The 17,548-nt window shown below is 38.8% G+C and overlaps 2 protein-coding genes across 2 annotated transcripts in view; one reads left to right on the forward strand and one right to left on the reverse strand.

The window, feature by feature from the left end:
• retreg1 (reticulophagy regulator 1) overlaps window positions 1-17,548 on the forward strand; it is a 215,681-nt gene that overhangs the window by 109,218 nt on the left and 88,915 nt on the right. The gene's annotated exons all lie outside the window — the stretch shown is intronic.
• LOC115436673 (unconventional myosin-X-like) overlaps window positions 4,944-17,548 on the reverse strand; it is a 69,640-nt gene continuing 57,035 nt past the window's right edge. The window contains 10 exon segments of the mRNA XM_030159580.1: window positions 4,944-5,532; window positions 6,824-7,015; window positions 8,934-9,419; window positions 10,436-10,556; window positions 10,646-10,782; window positions 11,577-11,784; window positions 12,580-12,877; window positions 14,710-14,833; window positions 16,749-16,906; window positions 16,992-17,183. Of these exon segments, the coding sequence (XP_030015440.1) occupies window positions 5,413-5,532; window positions 6,824-7,015; window positions 8,934-9,419; window positions 10,436-10,556; window positions 10,646-10,782; window positions 11,577-11,784; window positions 12,580-12,877; window positions 14,710-14,833; window positions 16,749-16,906; window positions 16,992-17,183 (2,036 nt within the window). The 3' untranslated portion in view covers window positions 4,944-5,412.

The raw sequence follows: 17,548 nt of genomic DNA on the forward strand, positions 1-17,548 counted from the left end.
GTGTTCTAGATCATTATACATGCCCATCAACATGTTTCCCAAAGTATTTCAAGGTGTTTTGAGCGTTTCTTCAAACATTTATCGGCGCCTCCTAGTGTTCAAATAGTAAGGCTATAGTATGTGCTCCAAAAAGGGTAATTTTGGACCACATTCAAGTGTGCTTAAAAAGTGTTCTAGATCATTATACAAGCCCACCTAAGTGTTTCTGGAGGTATTTCAACATGTTTCAAGCCTTTATTCAAACATTCATTAGCGCCCCCTGGTGTTCAAATGGTAAGGCTATAGTATGTGCTCCAAAAAGGGTAATTTTGGACCATATTTAAATCTGGTTAAAAAGTGTTCTAGATCATTATACATGCCCATCAACATGTTTCCCGAAGTATTTCAAGGTGTTTTGAGCATTTCTTCAAACATTTGTCGGCGCCCCCTGGTGTTCAAATAGTAAGGCTATAGTATGTGTTCCAAAAAGGGTAATTTTGGACCATGTTCAAGTGTGCTTAAAAAGTGTTCTAGATCATTATACAAGCCCACCTAAGTATTTCTGGAGGTATTTCAACATGTTTCAAGCTTTTATTCAAACATTCGTCGGCGCCCCCTGGTGTTCAAATGGTAAGGCTATAGTATGTGCTCCAAAAAGGGTAATTTTTTGACCATCTTCAAATTTAATTACTTGACATGAAACACCTCAGGAGGTATTTATGAAGGTCTCAGAAGTAATCGAAAACACTTTGGAAGTACTTTTGACAACATGTCCAAAATGTCCATTTTCCGAGCACATGACTTGATGCACATGCCCGTTGTCGACCATCTGGAGAATGTTTCTTTTTTATCTTAATCACCTCCTTCTTTCTCGTAGTGCCTGCTCATGTCATCTTCATGTTTATTGTAAAAATAATTAAGAAAAGCTAATGTTTCCAGACATCCACCAAAACCAAACACTCTGAAATGAGTGAAATATAATGAAGGCAAAAGGTGACAGTGAACGCACCGTCAGACCAAACGTGTAACCATTTATTGTTAGAATCATCCTTTCAATACATCACAGAGCTAATACAGATTCAAAAGGTACCAGTACTGTCAGTCGGATGGTTTCATAGAAAAAAATACAAGATTTTCGAGAGATATTGGCATGTGGTCGTCATCCTGGAAAAAATACAAGGCAAAGACTTACAGTATAAAATGTACAGCCACGGGATTATAGAATATATATTTAACATTGCACATGATACCAAACTCAAACCAAAAACCACACATGGAAAACCAAATAAAGTGTACAGAATATACAAGAAGGCACTGTGGAAGAAACCTGCACACGCGTCTTTGGATGGATCTGCCGCCTGCGGAGCTCCAGTGAAATGTCGGAATGTTACACGGCAAACGTCCGCTATGAGCAGGTCTGAAATGTCTCTACGGCTCAAAACCACAAGGAGTTGTTTTTTGTTTTTGTTTTTTTAAAAAAAGCTTCGTTTTGGGTCGGAGAATTATGTTTCAGGTTTGGTTTTCTTATCAAGAAATTAAATTCTATCTCGAGACAACGTCACAATGAACCCGTCAGAAGTGAAACGTGTAGAAAAAGTGTTAAAAATGTGATTCCGAGCATCTGCGGGACGTGGAATAAAAACAGACACGACTCTCGGAGGCTCTTCGGACTGTTTGCCGTGCGCTTAAAGGGATCATGGGAGCGCTGTCAGATTGGGGTCGCACGGCAACGGTGAGAAACATCGACGGGATCTGATCGGAGTTCGTCCTGACTGAGTTGAACCAGGCACTTCGCAACGACGTCAGCGTCACCATGGAAACAGTCATAAGTGAAATGCTTGAGACAGCTGCATATTATTTACAGTGGACAGATCATCCCAGAGGTTCTGAACGGGTCCGTGTATCTGTGGGTGATCGGATTTTATTTCAGAAACAAAAGAAAAACTAGTGGTTCATTGATTTTCGTCTTAAAGCAGAAGAATTAAAATTGAATTTCAAAGCTTTTTTTTTATCAGTGTCAAAACAAAACAAAAAAATTTAAAAACGGATTGATTTTCGTTTTCTCTTTCTGGAAAAACAAACCAAAAACACCTGTTTTTTTTTTTTTTTTCTGAGACCAGATGCTGTCATTTTCAAGAACCGCTAAAGCCTCGGTCACAAAAATTCTTACGAACGATGGGTTTTTATGAATCTTCCAGTTCGTATGAAATCTGGAGTTCATGGATGTTCGTGGAGGGAGCATTAGCTATTTTTACGTTAGCATTTTAGCTAAACCAAAACAGCCAAAACAACTGCTGGATCTTCCTCTTCTTCGTTTTGCAGTTGTAGAAGTTTCAGTCTTGTGGGCGTTATTATGGGAATTTTCAGAGAGTACATGCCGACTGTTTATATAACGATCTAAATAATCTGAAAAAGCGCAAGATCTTCCTGCCATTGACATGAGATCGCTGTGAGTTGCATATAGGGGTACAGTACGACAAAACAGTTCTGGAAGTGGCTGTAGATCGGACGTAGGAAGGTCCCAAGACACCCTTACGAAGAACGTGACAATTGTACGATCTTTGTATGACACAAAATATCGTAATTTTCTGACATAGGAAGAACGTGACAATTGTACGGTGTTCGTACAACACAAAATATCGTAATTTTCTGACATACAAAGAACGTGACAACTGTATGGTTTTCGTACGACACAAAATATCGTAATTTTCTCAGGGAGGCCTCAAGTTGCTCTTGCAAATTGAACGGCAGCCATACCAACTTCATAAGAAAGAAGAAACTACTGCTCCCCCTAAGAATGTCTACAAACATATCTACGAACTCCAGATATTGTACATGTGAACCCATTGTTCGTAAGAATCTTCGTGACCTGGGTATTAACGCTCTTTCCTTGAAAATTACCACATCTGCTCTCAGAAAATGAAAAACAAAAAAAAAAACAGGCGTTTTGATTGGTTTTTCCATTTCTGTCAGGAAGTAACTTTGTTTTTTGTTATTAGAAAGAGAAAAAAACGAGAATCAACCTGTTTTTTTTTTTTTATCTTTTTTTTTTTTTTTTTTTGTTTTGACACTGAAAAAGAAAAAAATGCCTTGAAATTCAATTTTATTCTATTTTAAAATGAAAATCCTCGAACCACTAGTTTTTCTTTTGTTTCTGAAAATAAAATCCAAATACCAAGAGACGCACGGACCAGACTGGCAGACAAGAATCCTTTGCTCTTTCGAATTCTCTGCCTGGTCTTTTTTTTTTTTTTTAATTTTTAACTTTTTTTTTGTGTTCTTTTACATTCGGACGCCTCTTTATAAAACACACACACACGCGCACACACACACACACACACTATTGTCCTCAGAGGAAATAACCTGCTTCATTTTCAAAAACAAATCCACACAAAAAGGAAAAAAAAAGGCTTCTCTTTGGTCTGAACAACATGTGAGTCCATTTAAATTTACATCCAGTAAAGCAGGGGTGTCAAACATACGGCCCATGGCCCAAAACTGGCCCTCCAGATGCTCCAGTTTGGCCCAGAATGACTGTCCACAAATTCTTCCAAAAAGTTCCAGAGGCGTTTTACTTAATGTCTTATGTTTTTGTAGATCCACTGTAATCTGTACGTTATAATGTACATGTGGAAATGATAAACAGGCAAAATGATGGGAAAATTATACGTATTTTTCTGGTTGTTCGTGGAGGTTCAGCTTATTCGCATTTTTGTTTGCAAGTGTAAATATTTTCATACTGTGATTTTCCTTTTTTTTTTTGCACTAAAACAAAGACAGAAAACTTGGAGTTATTCTGTTTTTATTTTACTGTTTGAGGTCGTATTATTCTGAATGTGGAAACGGAACTAAACTGTTTGACACCCCTGCAGTGAAGTCTGAACACAACCTCCGGCTGTAAAGAACCTTCACACGTCTGACAGCATCGTGAAAATCAGGATCAGGATCAGGTGTTTGATGTCACTACGGCGGCAGATGAGCTGACAAACCCGCTGCTTTTCAGAGTTTTTACAACACCTGTGATTCCTGATGATGAGTCGACTCGATTATTTCAGGACGTTTCTGGTCGTCGGTGTTTGTCTCTGCACTCGACGCATGAATGTCTGAACATCAGCGTCTTTAGCCTCGGTTCAAAACCACGTTTACATGCACAAAATATTCAGTTTTATTCATCTGATAAGGACAATATTCTTCCAACTGTGGGCTGACACTGGCTCATCTGTTTTCATTTAAAGGCTGTTTACTGTGTCTACATTTGGTAAAAAATAATAAATGTTGAGTAATTTAAAAAATATATATATCAGAAATAGGAATGTCAGCTGATTATGATTATTATGATTATTTTTCTTATAAACAGAAATACGGGTATACTGTAAAATTCAGTACTGTATCAATATTTTTAGGTATTTATTGAAATGCAGATATGGTGGAGGTTCATTTTTGTGTTTTGTTTTTCTTTATTGTTTATATTTTATTTATTATTATTTAACAGTTTTATTAAATAATGGTTATTTGAAGCATTCTAAAAGCACTTTTTACTGTCTGAGAGGCAGATGTTCGTTCCTTTGGCGGTATTGCACTAAAATACTGTTCTGATGTTAGTTCTGAACTAATAGAATATGAACATTTGAACAGGATCTGAAACTGTAATGTCTGTAAAACAGAAATTCAGTTTGAACACAGGAAAATTTTGTGATATAGCATTAGATCCTGTTCTGATCAAATAAAAATGTGTTTAGTATTTGTGCAGATTTCTGCTGTAATTCAATTCTTCAAGGAAATAATCATTTTTTAAAAAGGAAAAAGAAAAAAATTGCCTTTTTAACAGTATTGTGATACATCGTGATACATCGTATCGTGATCCTAGTATTGTGATTTGTATCATATCGCCAGGTTCTTGCCAATACACAGCCCTACTGGTGATGGGTGTAAAACTGAATCTAACTTTTGTTTGCTGAGATTGATTTGGTTTCAGCACCAGAATGACTTGATTAGATTTAGGAAAAGGTTCCCATTTGTCTTAAAGTAGACATTTTCATGTCGTTTCTGGTGTTTAAAGGCTTTTTTACTTTTCAGATGGTCCAAAGAATGTAAATACGACCCAACATGCAGCTGTAAAAGCAGCAGCCTGTTGGATATTGTTGTGCATGTAAACAGTGTTGTTGTGTTGTGGTTTTTCCAGAGGTGACCAGGGGGCTGCTGGGTAACGAGCGTCTGCGTCGGTTCTTTTTAGATCTTTAGGACACTTTGGTGACGTTGGTATCTGAGGACGTGTCCGTTTAATAAACCTGTCCTTAATAAACGTTAAGAGCATCGTGGTTTTCCTCCGGCGTTCAGAGTTGGCGTCGCCCTGTGGCGTTTGGAGGACGGCGTCCGCGCACATCCACGCTCCACCCTCCAGTGCACGCCGGCGTGGAGGTCAGCGGTGGGCGTTCACCAGGCGCTGCACTGGCTACCGTGGCTGCCGTGACTGCTGACCGACTGGCAGTTACTGTAGCGCTTCTTGACGATCATGCTGATGTAGGCCTTCATCAGTTTGGCGATGTCCATGACCTGCAGACGACACGGACACCATCACAACCTGCACCAGCGTGGTGTGTTCAATGACTTCAGAAAAACTCATCCAAGGATTATGCTTTAACACCCTATAAGGACTACCATTATAACAGACCTAGTTTTATTGCCCCGCCCCCCGAACGGGAGGCAAGGGGTGTTGTGTTTGGTTCGGTTTGTTTGTTTGTTTCTTTGCACTGTAGCAGCAAAATTATTGGCTGAATTCATACCAAATTGGGGTTATAGATTACCAGTGACACAGAATAGATGTGATTACATTTTGGGAAAAGTAGGTCAAAGTTCAAATTTTTTATGAATTTTTTACTCCACCAAGGAACAGTGGAGGTTATGTTTTCATTGTGGTTTGTTTGTTTGTTTGTCTGTTAGCGAGATAACTCAAAATGTTATGGAAGGATTTTCAGGAAATTTTCAGGAAATGTTGATACTGGCACAAAGGAAGAAATGCTAAAATTTTGGTGGTGATGGGGGGGGGGGGGGTGCTGATCTGCCTTGGTGGAGGTCTGCTTTTTTAGTTTAATCTTTTTTTTCCTCATTTACTTATAATGGATGAAATGTGTCTACGATGACATCAGCACACGCATAGACATGATGACATCAGCTGGATCAACGCCAATATGGGCTACAATACGTTTATAATACGAGGGGTGGGATTTGTTGTGCCTGGAACCACCAATTTAAAAAAAAAAAACATATCCTCAATTCCAATATGAGATTCACTGACATGTTTTTAATGTAGAGTAGTGTTTTATATATTCACTGGAAGATATTTTTAATGTATGTTTAATGGTTGATGAATTAGGACAAATTGACTTTTTAAGCATGATGTTAAAACCTGTGTTTTAGGACTGAAGTATGATGAAATGGCATTTTTAGGAAACATGAAATTGAAATAAATGCATAAGTACTATTGTAATTATGAGCTAAGGATAGTTTTGTATTCCATATAATGTAAATGTTGTATATTGTGTGCACCTGCTCAGGAACAGCAGATGGAGAGGAGCTTGTATCCAACTCTGGTGCAAAGCATCTCCTCTGTTTGAGATTAATCTATTTGTACACTGTCCCTGTCAAATAAACAATAAACTAAACTAAACTTGTTTTATATTTTATCCTTTAATCTTTCTCATGCGATAAAACCAAGACCTGGTTAACTATATTTCATTCTATCGTACCATTGATCGAATGACACTAAAGCTGAGTCTGAGTCTGACTAAAGTCTCTTAAAACCCAACAGTTCTGACTTCTGATGAGTATCGGCTTCGGTACGAACCATCTGTGTTTCGAAGACCAGCTCTCGCCCCTCCACGGCGATCTTGTATGCGTTGGGGAGCGGCGCCCCGAAGGACAGAATCTGCTCGTAGGGGAAAACCTCCAGAGGCCACGGCTCGCCTCGTTTGTAGACCGATATGGCCTCTCTGCTCACACCCAACCAGAGCTCCGACGGAAACGCTCCATCACGACACTGAAACACGAACAAATATACGTAAAATAAGACACACAGCAACGAAGCACAGGACAGATGAGGAGCCCGTTTACATGGACACTCAAACTCTGATCATTGTGAGCATGAATATCACACAAACACATTTCACTAGAATCATTCAAGTATCGACTGGTTAGTGACATCAGATCAGGTTTTTTAGATGTTTTCCTCATGTATTTCTCATCTTACATTATGCACCTTTGAGTAAACTCAAACACTACATTCACTCAGCAGGTCTTAATGCACTATTCAGATTTTTTTTGGTGAAATCCGATTTTTTTTGTGCTGGTTCATATTCCACATTAAATGCAACTTCTATTAGTTTTGAGTCTGAACTGAATGTGACCCTGCAGTGACCCACATGCACTAAAGAGGTCCTGATGGAATACCAGACCACGCACACACACACTGTGTTTACAGAAGGAAATATGGAGGCATCTCGTTTTGGTGCAGAATTGTCGCATTTCAATGGTGTAAAGGTCGGATTAATGTGACTTGGCCGTTCAGACTGAAGTCACACTGGAAAATAACAGATACATATCAGGTTTAGGACCACATATGAAAGTGTTCTGGGTCAGATTTAGGACCACATATGAAAGTGTTCTGGGTCAGATTAAGGACCACATATGAAAGTGTTCTGGGTCAGATTTAGGACCACATATGAAAGTGTTCTGGGTCAGGTTTAGGACCACATATGAAAGTGTTCTGGGTCAGATTTAGGACCACATATGAAAGTGTTCTGGGTCAGATTTAGGACCACATATGAAAGTGTTCTGGGTCAGATTTAGGACCACATATGAAAGTGTTCTGGGTCAGATTTAGGACCACATATGAAAGTGTTCTGGGTCAGATTTAGGACCACATATGAAAGTGTTCTGGGTCAGATTAAGGACCACATATGAAAGTGTTCTGGGTCAGATTAAGGACCACATATGAAAGTGTTCTGGGTCAGATTTAGGACCACATATGAAAGTGTTCTGGGTCAGATTAAGGACCACATATGAAAGTGTTCTGGGTCAGATTAAGGACCACATATGAAAGTGTTCTGGGTCAGATTTAGGACCACATATGAAAGTGTTCTGGGTCAGATTAAGGACCACATATGAAAGTGTTCTGGGTCAGATTAAGGACCACATATGAAAGTGTTCTGGGTCAGATTTAGGACCACATATGAAAGTGTTCTGGGTCAGATTTAGGACCACATATGAAAGTGTTCTGGGTCAGATTAAGGACCACATATGAAAGTGTTCTGGGTCAGATTTAGGACCACATATGAAAGTGTTCTGGGTCAGATTTAGGACCACATATGAAAGTGTTCTGGGTCAGATTAAGGACCACATATGAAAGTGTTCTGGGTCAGATTTAGGACCACATATGAAAGTGTTCTGGGTCAGATTTAGGACCACATATGAAAGTGGTCTGGGTCAGATTAAGGACCACATATGAAAGTGTTCTGGGTCAGATTTAGGACCACATATGAAAGTGGTCTGGGTCAGATTTAGGACCACATATGAAAGTGGTCTGGGTCAGATTTAGGACCACATATGAAAGTGTTCTGGGTCAGATTTAGGACCACATATGAAAGTGTTCTGGGTCAGATTTAGGACCACATATGAAAGTGGTCTGGGTCGAAAAGATCATATTAGTGCTGTTCAAACTGTCTTTAACAGATCGGATACAGGTCACATATAGACACAAAAATCTGATTTGGGCCACATTTACCTACAGTGTGAATAGATCCTTAAATCCGACTATGAGAGAAACTTTTTCCAGACTTTATGAAGACTTTCAAACTAAATTCCAGACTTTTTCAGACTTTCTAGACCTGGTTTTAGATGAACCTGAACTGAACTAATCCCTGGATGAAGCCGTTGTGATGGCGGCAGGTGGCTCTCACCTCCACGTTGAACAGCGTGGACCCGTACCCAGGCCACTCCTTCACCAACGTCATGTACTTGACCATGGCCTGCTCCTGGTTCATCCCCTGCAGTTTCTTCCATTTGTCCATGACGCTGGTGCGGACCGCCGCCACCTCCTCCCTTAGCCATGCTTCCAGACTGTTCTCCTCCTCCAGCTTCTGCCGACTCAGCGAGCCGCTCCTGAAGCTCCGCCTCAGCGTTCCATCCAGGAAGCTCGACCGCTTTCTCTCTGATGTTCCTGAGCGTTCGGACATGGAGCCGCTGCCGCCACCACCAGGTGCAAAGGTCTTAGCCGAGTTCTGCACCCGAGCTCGGAGCCGCGCCATAGGGAACACCTGTGACATTTCGGGGATGGCGGCCTGGGGGGCGTGGTCTCCGAGGAGGTACTGGAGCCTGAGAGCGGCAAGGAACTGCAGCGTCTCCTCAGGGGCCGGATACTGACCATGAATGACGGCCTCATGGGCCTGAAAACACGGAGAAAAGAACCTTAAGACAGAGGACTAACGCCATCTGTTCAAACACTAACACGACTGGACTGACTTTGGATGTCCTTGATTTTTAGCTTCATTTTTGTCTCTGATACAAACTTCAGTCAAAAGATCCAAATGGAAAAAGTAACATTCATATATTATTTAATGAAAATAAGGAAAATCAGCTGAAATCAGACGAAAACTGAGCATAATCAGATAATTGTAATAATTGGATCTTACATGCACTTCAGATACATTCTATTGTATTCTATCCTAATGCAATCTATTCTATTCATTTATTTTCTATTCTAATTTGATGCAATGAAATCTAAACTAATCTTATCTATTGTATTCTAATGCAATCCATTCTATTCTATTCTATTCTATTCTATTCTATTCTTTCATTCATTTTCTGAACCCGCTTTATCCTCACTAGGGTCACGGGGGTCGCTTGGAGCCTATCCCAGCTACATAGGGGCGAAGGTGGGGTACACCCTGGACAAGTCGCCAGTTCATCGCAGGGCTGAACATATAGAGACAAACAATCACTCTCACATTCACACCTATGGGCAATTTAGATTAACCAATTAACCTATTAGTGCATGTCTTTGGATGGTGGGAGGAAGCCGGAGTACCTGGAGAGAACCCACGCGGACATGGGGGAGAACATGCAAACTCCACACTGAAAGGTCCCACCCCCCGTCGACTGGTGTTGGAATCGAACCCAGAACCTTCTTGCTGTGAGGCACGAGTGCTAACCACTGCACCACCGTGTCGCCCCTCTATTCTATTCTATTCTATTCTATTCTATTCTATTCTATTCTATTCTATTCTATTCTATTCTATTCTATTCTATTCTATTCTGATGCAATGTAATCTAAACTATTCTATTCTATTCTATTCTATTCTATTCTATTCTATTCTGTTCTGTTCTGTTCTATTCTATTCTATTCTAAAGGCAGAGGAATCTGTTTAAAGCGAAACTCTGGCTCCATCAGTTGTCGTCCGACCTGTTCGAACATGAATGCGAACTCCACACTGTCTTTGGGGACGTTGTCCGTGTCCAGGAAACAGTAGAGTTTGAAGTAGAACTTCCAGCCCATGTTGAGTTTGTCCGGACTGGCCGACATCCTGTTGAGAAGCAGAGTGAGTAAAGGCCGATCAGGGGGTAAAACCATGAGTGTGACTCACAGCGGCGGTGTGGAAATAAGAGGGCTTACTTCTCAAACTTGGCGAGCACGTCGGCCACCACCATGCGGCTCTCGATGGCTTTCTCTGTGCTGTGGTTGTGTTCGAACAGGGCGAACATGTTGCGGCTGTCCTCCATGGCCAGACCACGGATTAACTTCTCCACCACCTGAGACACAGACGGGCACAGTTAGACACAAAACACCAGGAAGGAAAAAAAAAAAAAAAGACATGGAAGTCCAGGACGGTCACACCAGGACTGAACCAGGATGAGGACAGAGTCTGAGGACCAGTCTGGTCTAATGTCTTCACTTTAGATTAGATAAATTTATATTATATTATATTATATTATATTATATTATATTATATTATATTATATTATATTATATTATATTATATTAGACTAGATTAAATTAGATTAGATTACTTTAGGTTAGATTCACTTAGATTAGGTCAAATCAGATTAGATTATGTTAGATTAAACTGGATTAGATTAAATTAAATAAAATTAGATTAGTTTAGGTTAGATTCACTGAGATTAGGTCATGCCAGATTAGATTATATTAGATTAAATTAGATTAGATTAGTTTAGGTTAGACTAAATTAGATTAGGTCAAGTCAGATTACAATAGATTAGATTAAATTAGATTAGATTAGGTTAGATTAGGTCAAGTCAGATTACATTAGATTAGATTAAATTGTATTACATTAGATTAGGTTAGATTAGATTCAATTAGATTAGATTAGACAGAACAGTCGTAGCACAACATCAGATGTGCATATGTATGAAGTATTACAAGATAAAAAGGAAAATAAAGTTATAATAATAACTATAAAAACAGTAGTAAAAACTGCCAATTGCACATTAGAAATACTAGTAGTAATAAAAAAATAATAATCATGTGCTTTGTTTAGAAGGTTTTAACCCGGTGTGGTCCAGTGGCGGTGGCGGTGGTCACTCACCTCTCCGGCCGTGGTGTGGGAGTTGATGGTGATCTTGCAGGATCCTCCTCCGTGGCAGTGGACCGTGGTGCTCATGTCCTGCCGAGCCACGATGGCCCGGATCTCCTCCTGCGACGGGACGTTCTCCCTGCTCCGGGTCTTCCTCAGCGAGTCCAGGGCGAAAGCGGCGTAACGTTCCATCTCCGAGCCGGGGAAGAGCTCACGAGTCCTAAAGAGATGGAGACGAACAACGGCCTTAAACCCACCTCATTTACAGACTGTGTTCATGGAGAGCTCAACTCACTCTAAAACCATTAGAACGTAGAACATCACTGGTCTACAAGTAAAAACATTATCATTAATATTATTTAATAAAAGAGTGTTAAATAATAATGAATAAAATATAAACAAAAAAAAAAAAAAAAACCTCCACAATATCTGCATTTGAATAAATACTTACAAATATCGATACAGTACTGTGAAATGAAATATTGTGATATATTGCAGAACCGATCTTTTCTAACACCCCTAAATCAGATGATGGATGTTTTTGTCAGTGAAATGAGGGGCTCTGTCTAACACTGGACAAAGTGAACACAGACTATCACACAGGGTTTAAAGCATATTCCTCTGGTATCATTTTAAAGAAGGGTTAAAAATGTGGGTGTGATGTGTTTGATGGGTCCATATTTGGAGTGGCGCTCACCTCTTCGCTCTACTCTACTCTACTCTGTTCTACTCTACTCTATTCTTTTCTATTCTCTTCTACTCTGCTGTCTTCTACTTTACTCTATTCTACTCTGTTCTACTCTATTCTTTTCAAACCTCTTCTACTCTACTGTACTCTACTCTACTTTCCTCTACTCTGTTCTACTCTATTCTCTTCTACTCTACTCTACTCTACTCTAACACTGGACACAAAGTGAACACATACTATCTCACAGGTTTTAAAGCATATTCCTCTGGTATAATTCTAAAGAAGGGTTAAAAATGTGGGTGTGATGTGTTAGGTACGTCCGCTCACCTCTTCAGGTGGAACTTGAGGTAGCGGAGGATGCTCCTGGTGGGGACGAAGGTGCAGGACATACAGGCCAGGATCTTCCAGCTGCAGAGGTTGGCGGCTCCTCCGGGCTGCAGTGGCCTGGTGGTCTGCTTGATGAGCTGGCAGTAGAGCTCGTCCCTCAGCGGTTTGAGCTCCTGGCCCGTCTGCAGGATGCCCTGGATGATTGGCACCGGGTCGGCAACGCCCTCCAGGTGCTGCAGGGAGCTGAACACCTTCAGGGCCTCGTCCTGCAGCGTCGAGTAGCTCCTGCTCCTTGGGCCTGGGGGAGGAAGACGTTTGTCACAGACCTGATGATAACCCAGGACTGTTGGGTTTGAGTCTAGGAGGGGCCTGAGTGTGACATCATTATTAGCTCTTTGTCAGCGCCGTTAAAAATAGAGGTGTAAGAAAATATCGCTTCTGCAATATATCGCAATATTTCATTTCACAATACTGTATCGACATTAAAAAGTACTATATCAATATTTTTAGGTATTCATTCAAATGCAGATATTGTGGAGGTTCATTTTAGTTTTTCTTTACTGTTTATATTTTATTTATTATTATTTAACTCTCTTATTAAAAAATGTTATTTCCTTTGTTGGGATTGAACTAAAATAATGTTCTGATGTTAGTTCTGAACTAATAGAAGATGAACATTTGAACAGGATCTGAAACTGTAATGTCTGTACAACATAATTTTTAAACACAGGAACGTTTTTGTGATATAGCATTAGATCCTGTTCTGATCAAATAAAAATGTGTTTAGTATTTGTGCAGATTTCTGGTGTAATTCAATTCTTCAAGGAAATAATCATTTACAAAAAAAGACAAACAAAAAATTGCCTTTTTAACAGTATCATGATATATTGTGATATATCGTATCATGATCCTAGTATTGTGTTTTGTATCGTATCGCCAGATTGTTGCAAATACACACCACTAGTTAGCAATATCTTCAACGAAACTAATGATCAGATTCATTTCAAAGTTTTTAGGTTTTTCTTCCTTGGGGCGATCTCTACAAAGTTTGTTCACAGTTTTGAGAAATTTAAATTTTTGTATTTTTGGCAAATCTTTGAAATTTTAAAAATGTTCCTTTCCTTCTCATGGTCCATATTTGGATGGTTTATAACATGGAAATGGTTCCAGATATCCACATAGATACTATTGAGCACTAATAAGAAGTCATATATGGACTTTCATTCAGGTCTATGACCTTTGACCTTCAGTGACCTTTATGGGTCAAATTCAAGGTCACCAATGTCTACATTTCAACAATTATCTTCTCCAAAACTACTGGTTGGATTCATTTAATATTTTATATGTATCATCTTTGGGACAATGTCTATAAAGTTTAGTCACGGATTTCAGAAATATTGATATTTTAAATTTCAAAAAATTTTTGAAAAGTAAAAAAAAATTCCTTTCCTTCTAATGGTTCCTATTTTAATGGTTTATGACATGTAAATGGTTCCAGATATCAGTCTAGTTCCTATTGATCACTGATATAAGTCATATATGGACTATGATTGGATGAGTTGAGTTTTCCTCCAGTGAAAGTCCCGCCCACTTCCATTGTTAGATTGATCTCAGTGGAAAAAATCCAAATCTTATCAAGTGTTTTTTTCTCATTTCTAGTTAAATTATCTCATCACACTTAAAATAAGACATAATTACCGAAAGAGTAAATTTTCAGTGAGATGTAAGAACTGATTTTTTGACAATAGATCTGGAAAATCTTATTTCAGGAAATCTTACCAAGATAATTTTCACTCGTTCCATTGGCAGATTTTTTTTGGATGGAATGAACAATGGAACAAGTGAAACCAAGTGAATTTTGACTAGAAATGAGAAAAATACACTTGGTAAGACTGTGATTCTTTTTTCAGTGCTCCTCCATCCAGACCACAGGACTGGAACATAGAGACAGAACCTGACAACCTCACACATTCAACTGGTTCTGATCCACATAGAACAGACGCTGACGGACAACGACACCGGGACTACGTTTGAATATTTGGTCTGTAGATCTGATCGTTCCACTTGAAATCCATGTCCTTCTACGTGTGGGTGTTGTGGACGCGTTGCAGATGTGGACGTGCGTCTCACCGGTCAGGTGGATGTCCCCGTAGGGCAGCGGTAGCAGCGGCGTGTGCAGCGGGTGGTGGCTGTAGCGGAGGATGGGGTTCCTCTTGTAGATCTGTTCCACCACCTCAGAGTTCAGACAGTTCTCCTGCAGAGGCATCAACACAGAGTCCAGTTACAGCAGCTCCTCATCCTCAGCACCGGTGTCAATATACACACCCAAAACTCATTCATATGAAATGAAACAGAAAGGGGATTAGAACAGGAAATATCAGTAATGGCAGCTCAGTTCTTTGGAACCAAGGTTATAATAGTTTTGGATTTTTCATTATAGTTTAGTTTTATTTAGTTTTGACTTTTTTTTCTCTGAGTTAATTTTAATTAGTTTTTAGAGCAGGTTTGCTAGTATTTATTAGTTTTCGTTATTTTCTAAATGCTTAGTTTTAGTTTTTCATATCTTTTCTCTTCTTCTCCATCGTATTCAAATAAATCCCAGACAGGACTCTGCTGCTTTCTCCCAACTTTAGTCTCCCTGTTTCCAGGTAGAGTGGGGACCAGAAGACGACTGGAAACCACAAGTGACGGACCATATGGTGCCTCCAGCTAAAATTGTTAGAGCGAAATAAATTGATTTCGTATCAATCTGACGTTGGCAAAGACGAAAACGGAGGGAATTTTATCCATAATTTTTATACGTTTTGGTTAGTTTTGTAAGCACACAATACAGTTTCAGTTAGTTATCGTTTATTCTTTTAATTATAGTTTTTATTTATTTCAGTTAACGAAAATGTTTCTACAATTCTAGTTTTCGTCATTTCGTTAGCTTTCGTTAACGATAATAACCTTGCTTGAAACTCTGGAGTCTGTTTCATCAGTGCATCATCAGGTCATTTCTCTATTTTGGTTCCTGTTACTTTATTCATATATCCCACTACTTCAGTTTTTTTGGGTGGAAAATCCATTAAATAAGTCATCATGTACCGAATACAAAATAAATAATGAGAATTAATGCTGAAATATAAAACACAACAGACACATTCATATAATAGTTTTATTGTCAGTCATCTTGTTGAAGCTTTGGGAACATTTGAAGAACATTCATATTTTATATTATTCAAAATGAGTTTATTTGAGTATATAAGGAATTATTCTATGTTGATGAAAAGTTATTTTTTAATTTATTAATTAATGACCAATTTATTTATTTTTCTTATTAATGAAACAAGACACTTTTCAGTTTATATTTAGCACAAAATTTAAATTAAATTTTTTTTTTTTAAAATATATATTACCGTTAAATATATGTTGTTTGTTTACAAAGTTTTGAAAATATAAACAGACACCTTTGCCACTGGAACACATTTTGCCAATTTTTTTTCAACCAAAAATGTTGTAGCGAGAGTTGGGGGTACTGGGATAAAAAAGTCTATTTCAGGGGATACTACACTGTAAAAAGTTTGAAAACAACTGGTCTGAGACTTTGGTAAAACTAAACAAAAAATAACAAAATAATCAAGAAAAACAAACAAAATAATCAAGAAAAACAAAATTATCTCGAAAATGAACAAAAACATTTGGAAATAAGCAAAAATAATCATGGAAAATGGAAACAAAAGACAATGAGCAAATTAGTCTGCAGCAAAAATGAACGAAAATGAAAAAATTATCAGCAACAAGAACAAATAAGCCACAAAACTGAAGAAAAAAAAAATCTAAAACAGGCAACAAAAATAACAAAAACAAGTAAGATACTAAATAACATCAAGAAAAATTTAAGAAAATTAGGTTGTAGATGCTTGTTTATGTGTTCAGTTCATGATAGATTGAGCTGAAAAAGTCACTTTTTCTTTGGTTTTGATTTAATAACCTCTGAATTTACTCTGAGCTTCAATGAACATCTACATGATCAGTGAATTAAATATAAGAAAATACAGGATTTACACTGAAAAATGTAAAAAAAAAAAAAAAAAAAAAAGATAAAATTGTAATAAATGGTGATCAATTACTTAAGAAAAGTGAAATCTTGGAAAAACAAATCTTTGTGTGTTCATCTGGTTTGATACCTTGATGTCCTGGACGAGCTGCTGCGTGGGCGTGTCAATGGGGGCTTTGGTGTCGATGACGTTCTGGATGGAGTTGGCCCAACGTGTGGCCTCGTTCAGCAGCTTCGTGTACAGTCGGTACGAGTGTTTACGGCCGTACACGATAACGTTCCAGTAACCTGCAAAGGAAAACCAGTCCGGTTGAAACATAAAATCCCAGAACTGTGAATAAAACATGGGTCTGTGGGCTGAACCAGGTCCTACCGGTCTCCTTGAAGACCTTCTCGTCTGGCTGAACCACAGAACAGAGGCTGTTCAGCACAAGAGTTCCCAGCTTCAAGGCCTGGCGTTCCGAGCTCTTATAGTAGTCCAGGGAATTGTGGGTAAGCAGGAACCAGCGCTTCTTCAGCTTCAGTGACGCCTTACTGCTGTTCTTCATCTCTTTGTGCAGCCAACCTGGAAACCAGCGAGTCCACACGTAAAATTAGAAGACCTTCAACACTGTGGCGGTGATCCAAACGCTTTCATTTCATTACAGAGACAGAGATCTGAGCAACAGATCAAATCATGGGGGTTTCAGTCTAAACCAGGGGGTCAAACATACGGCCTGTGGGCCAAAACCTGCCCCCCCCAAAGGGTCCAATCCGACCCCTGAGATGAATTTATGAAACACTAAAATTAAACTGAAGGTATTAACAGTCGATGATGTTCAAATCATTTTAGTTCATGTTTCACATTCAGACCAATATGATCTTTGCACTTTACAATAAACTGTTTTTATAGACATATATATATATATATATATATATATATATATATAT

Source organism: Sphaeramia orbicularis, chromosome 17, assembly GCF_902148855.1.
Source record: "Sphaeramia orbicularis chromosome 17, fSphaOr1.1, whole genome shotgun sequence".
NCBI classification, from domain to species: Eukaryota; Metazoa; Chordata; class Actinopteri; order Kurtiformes; family Apogonidae; genus Sphaeramia; species Sphaeramia orbicularis.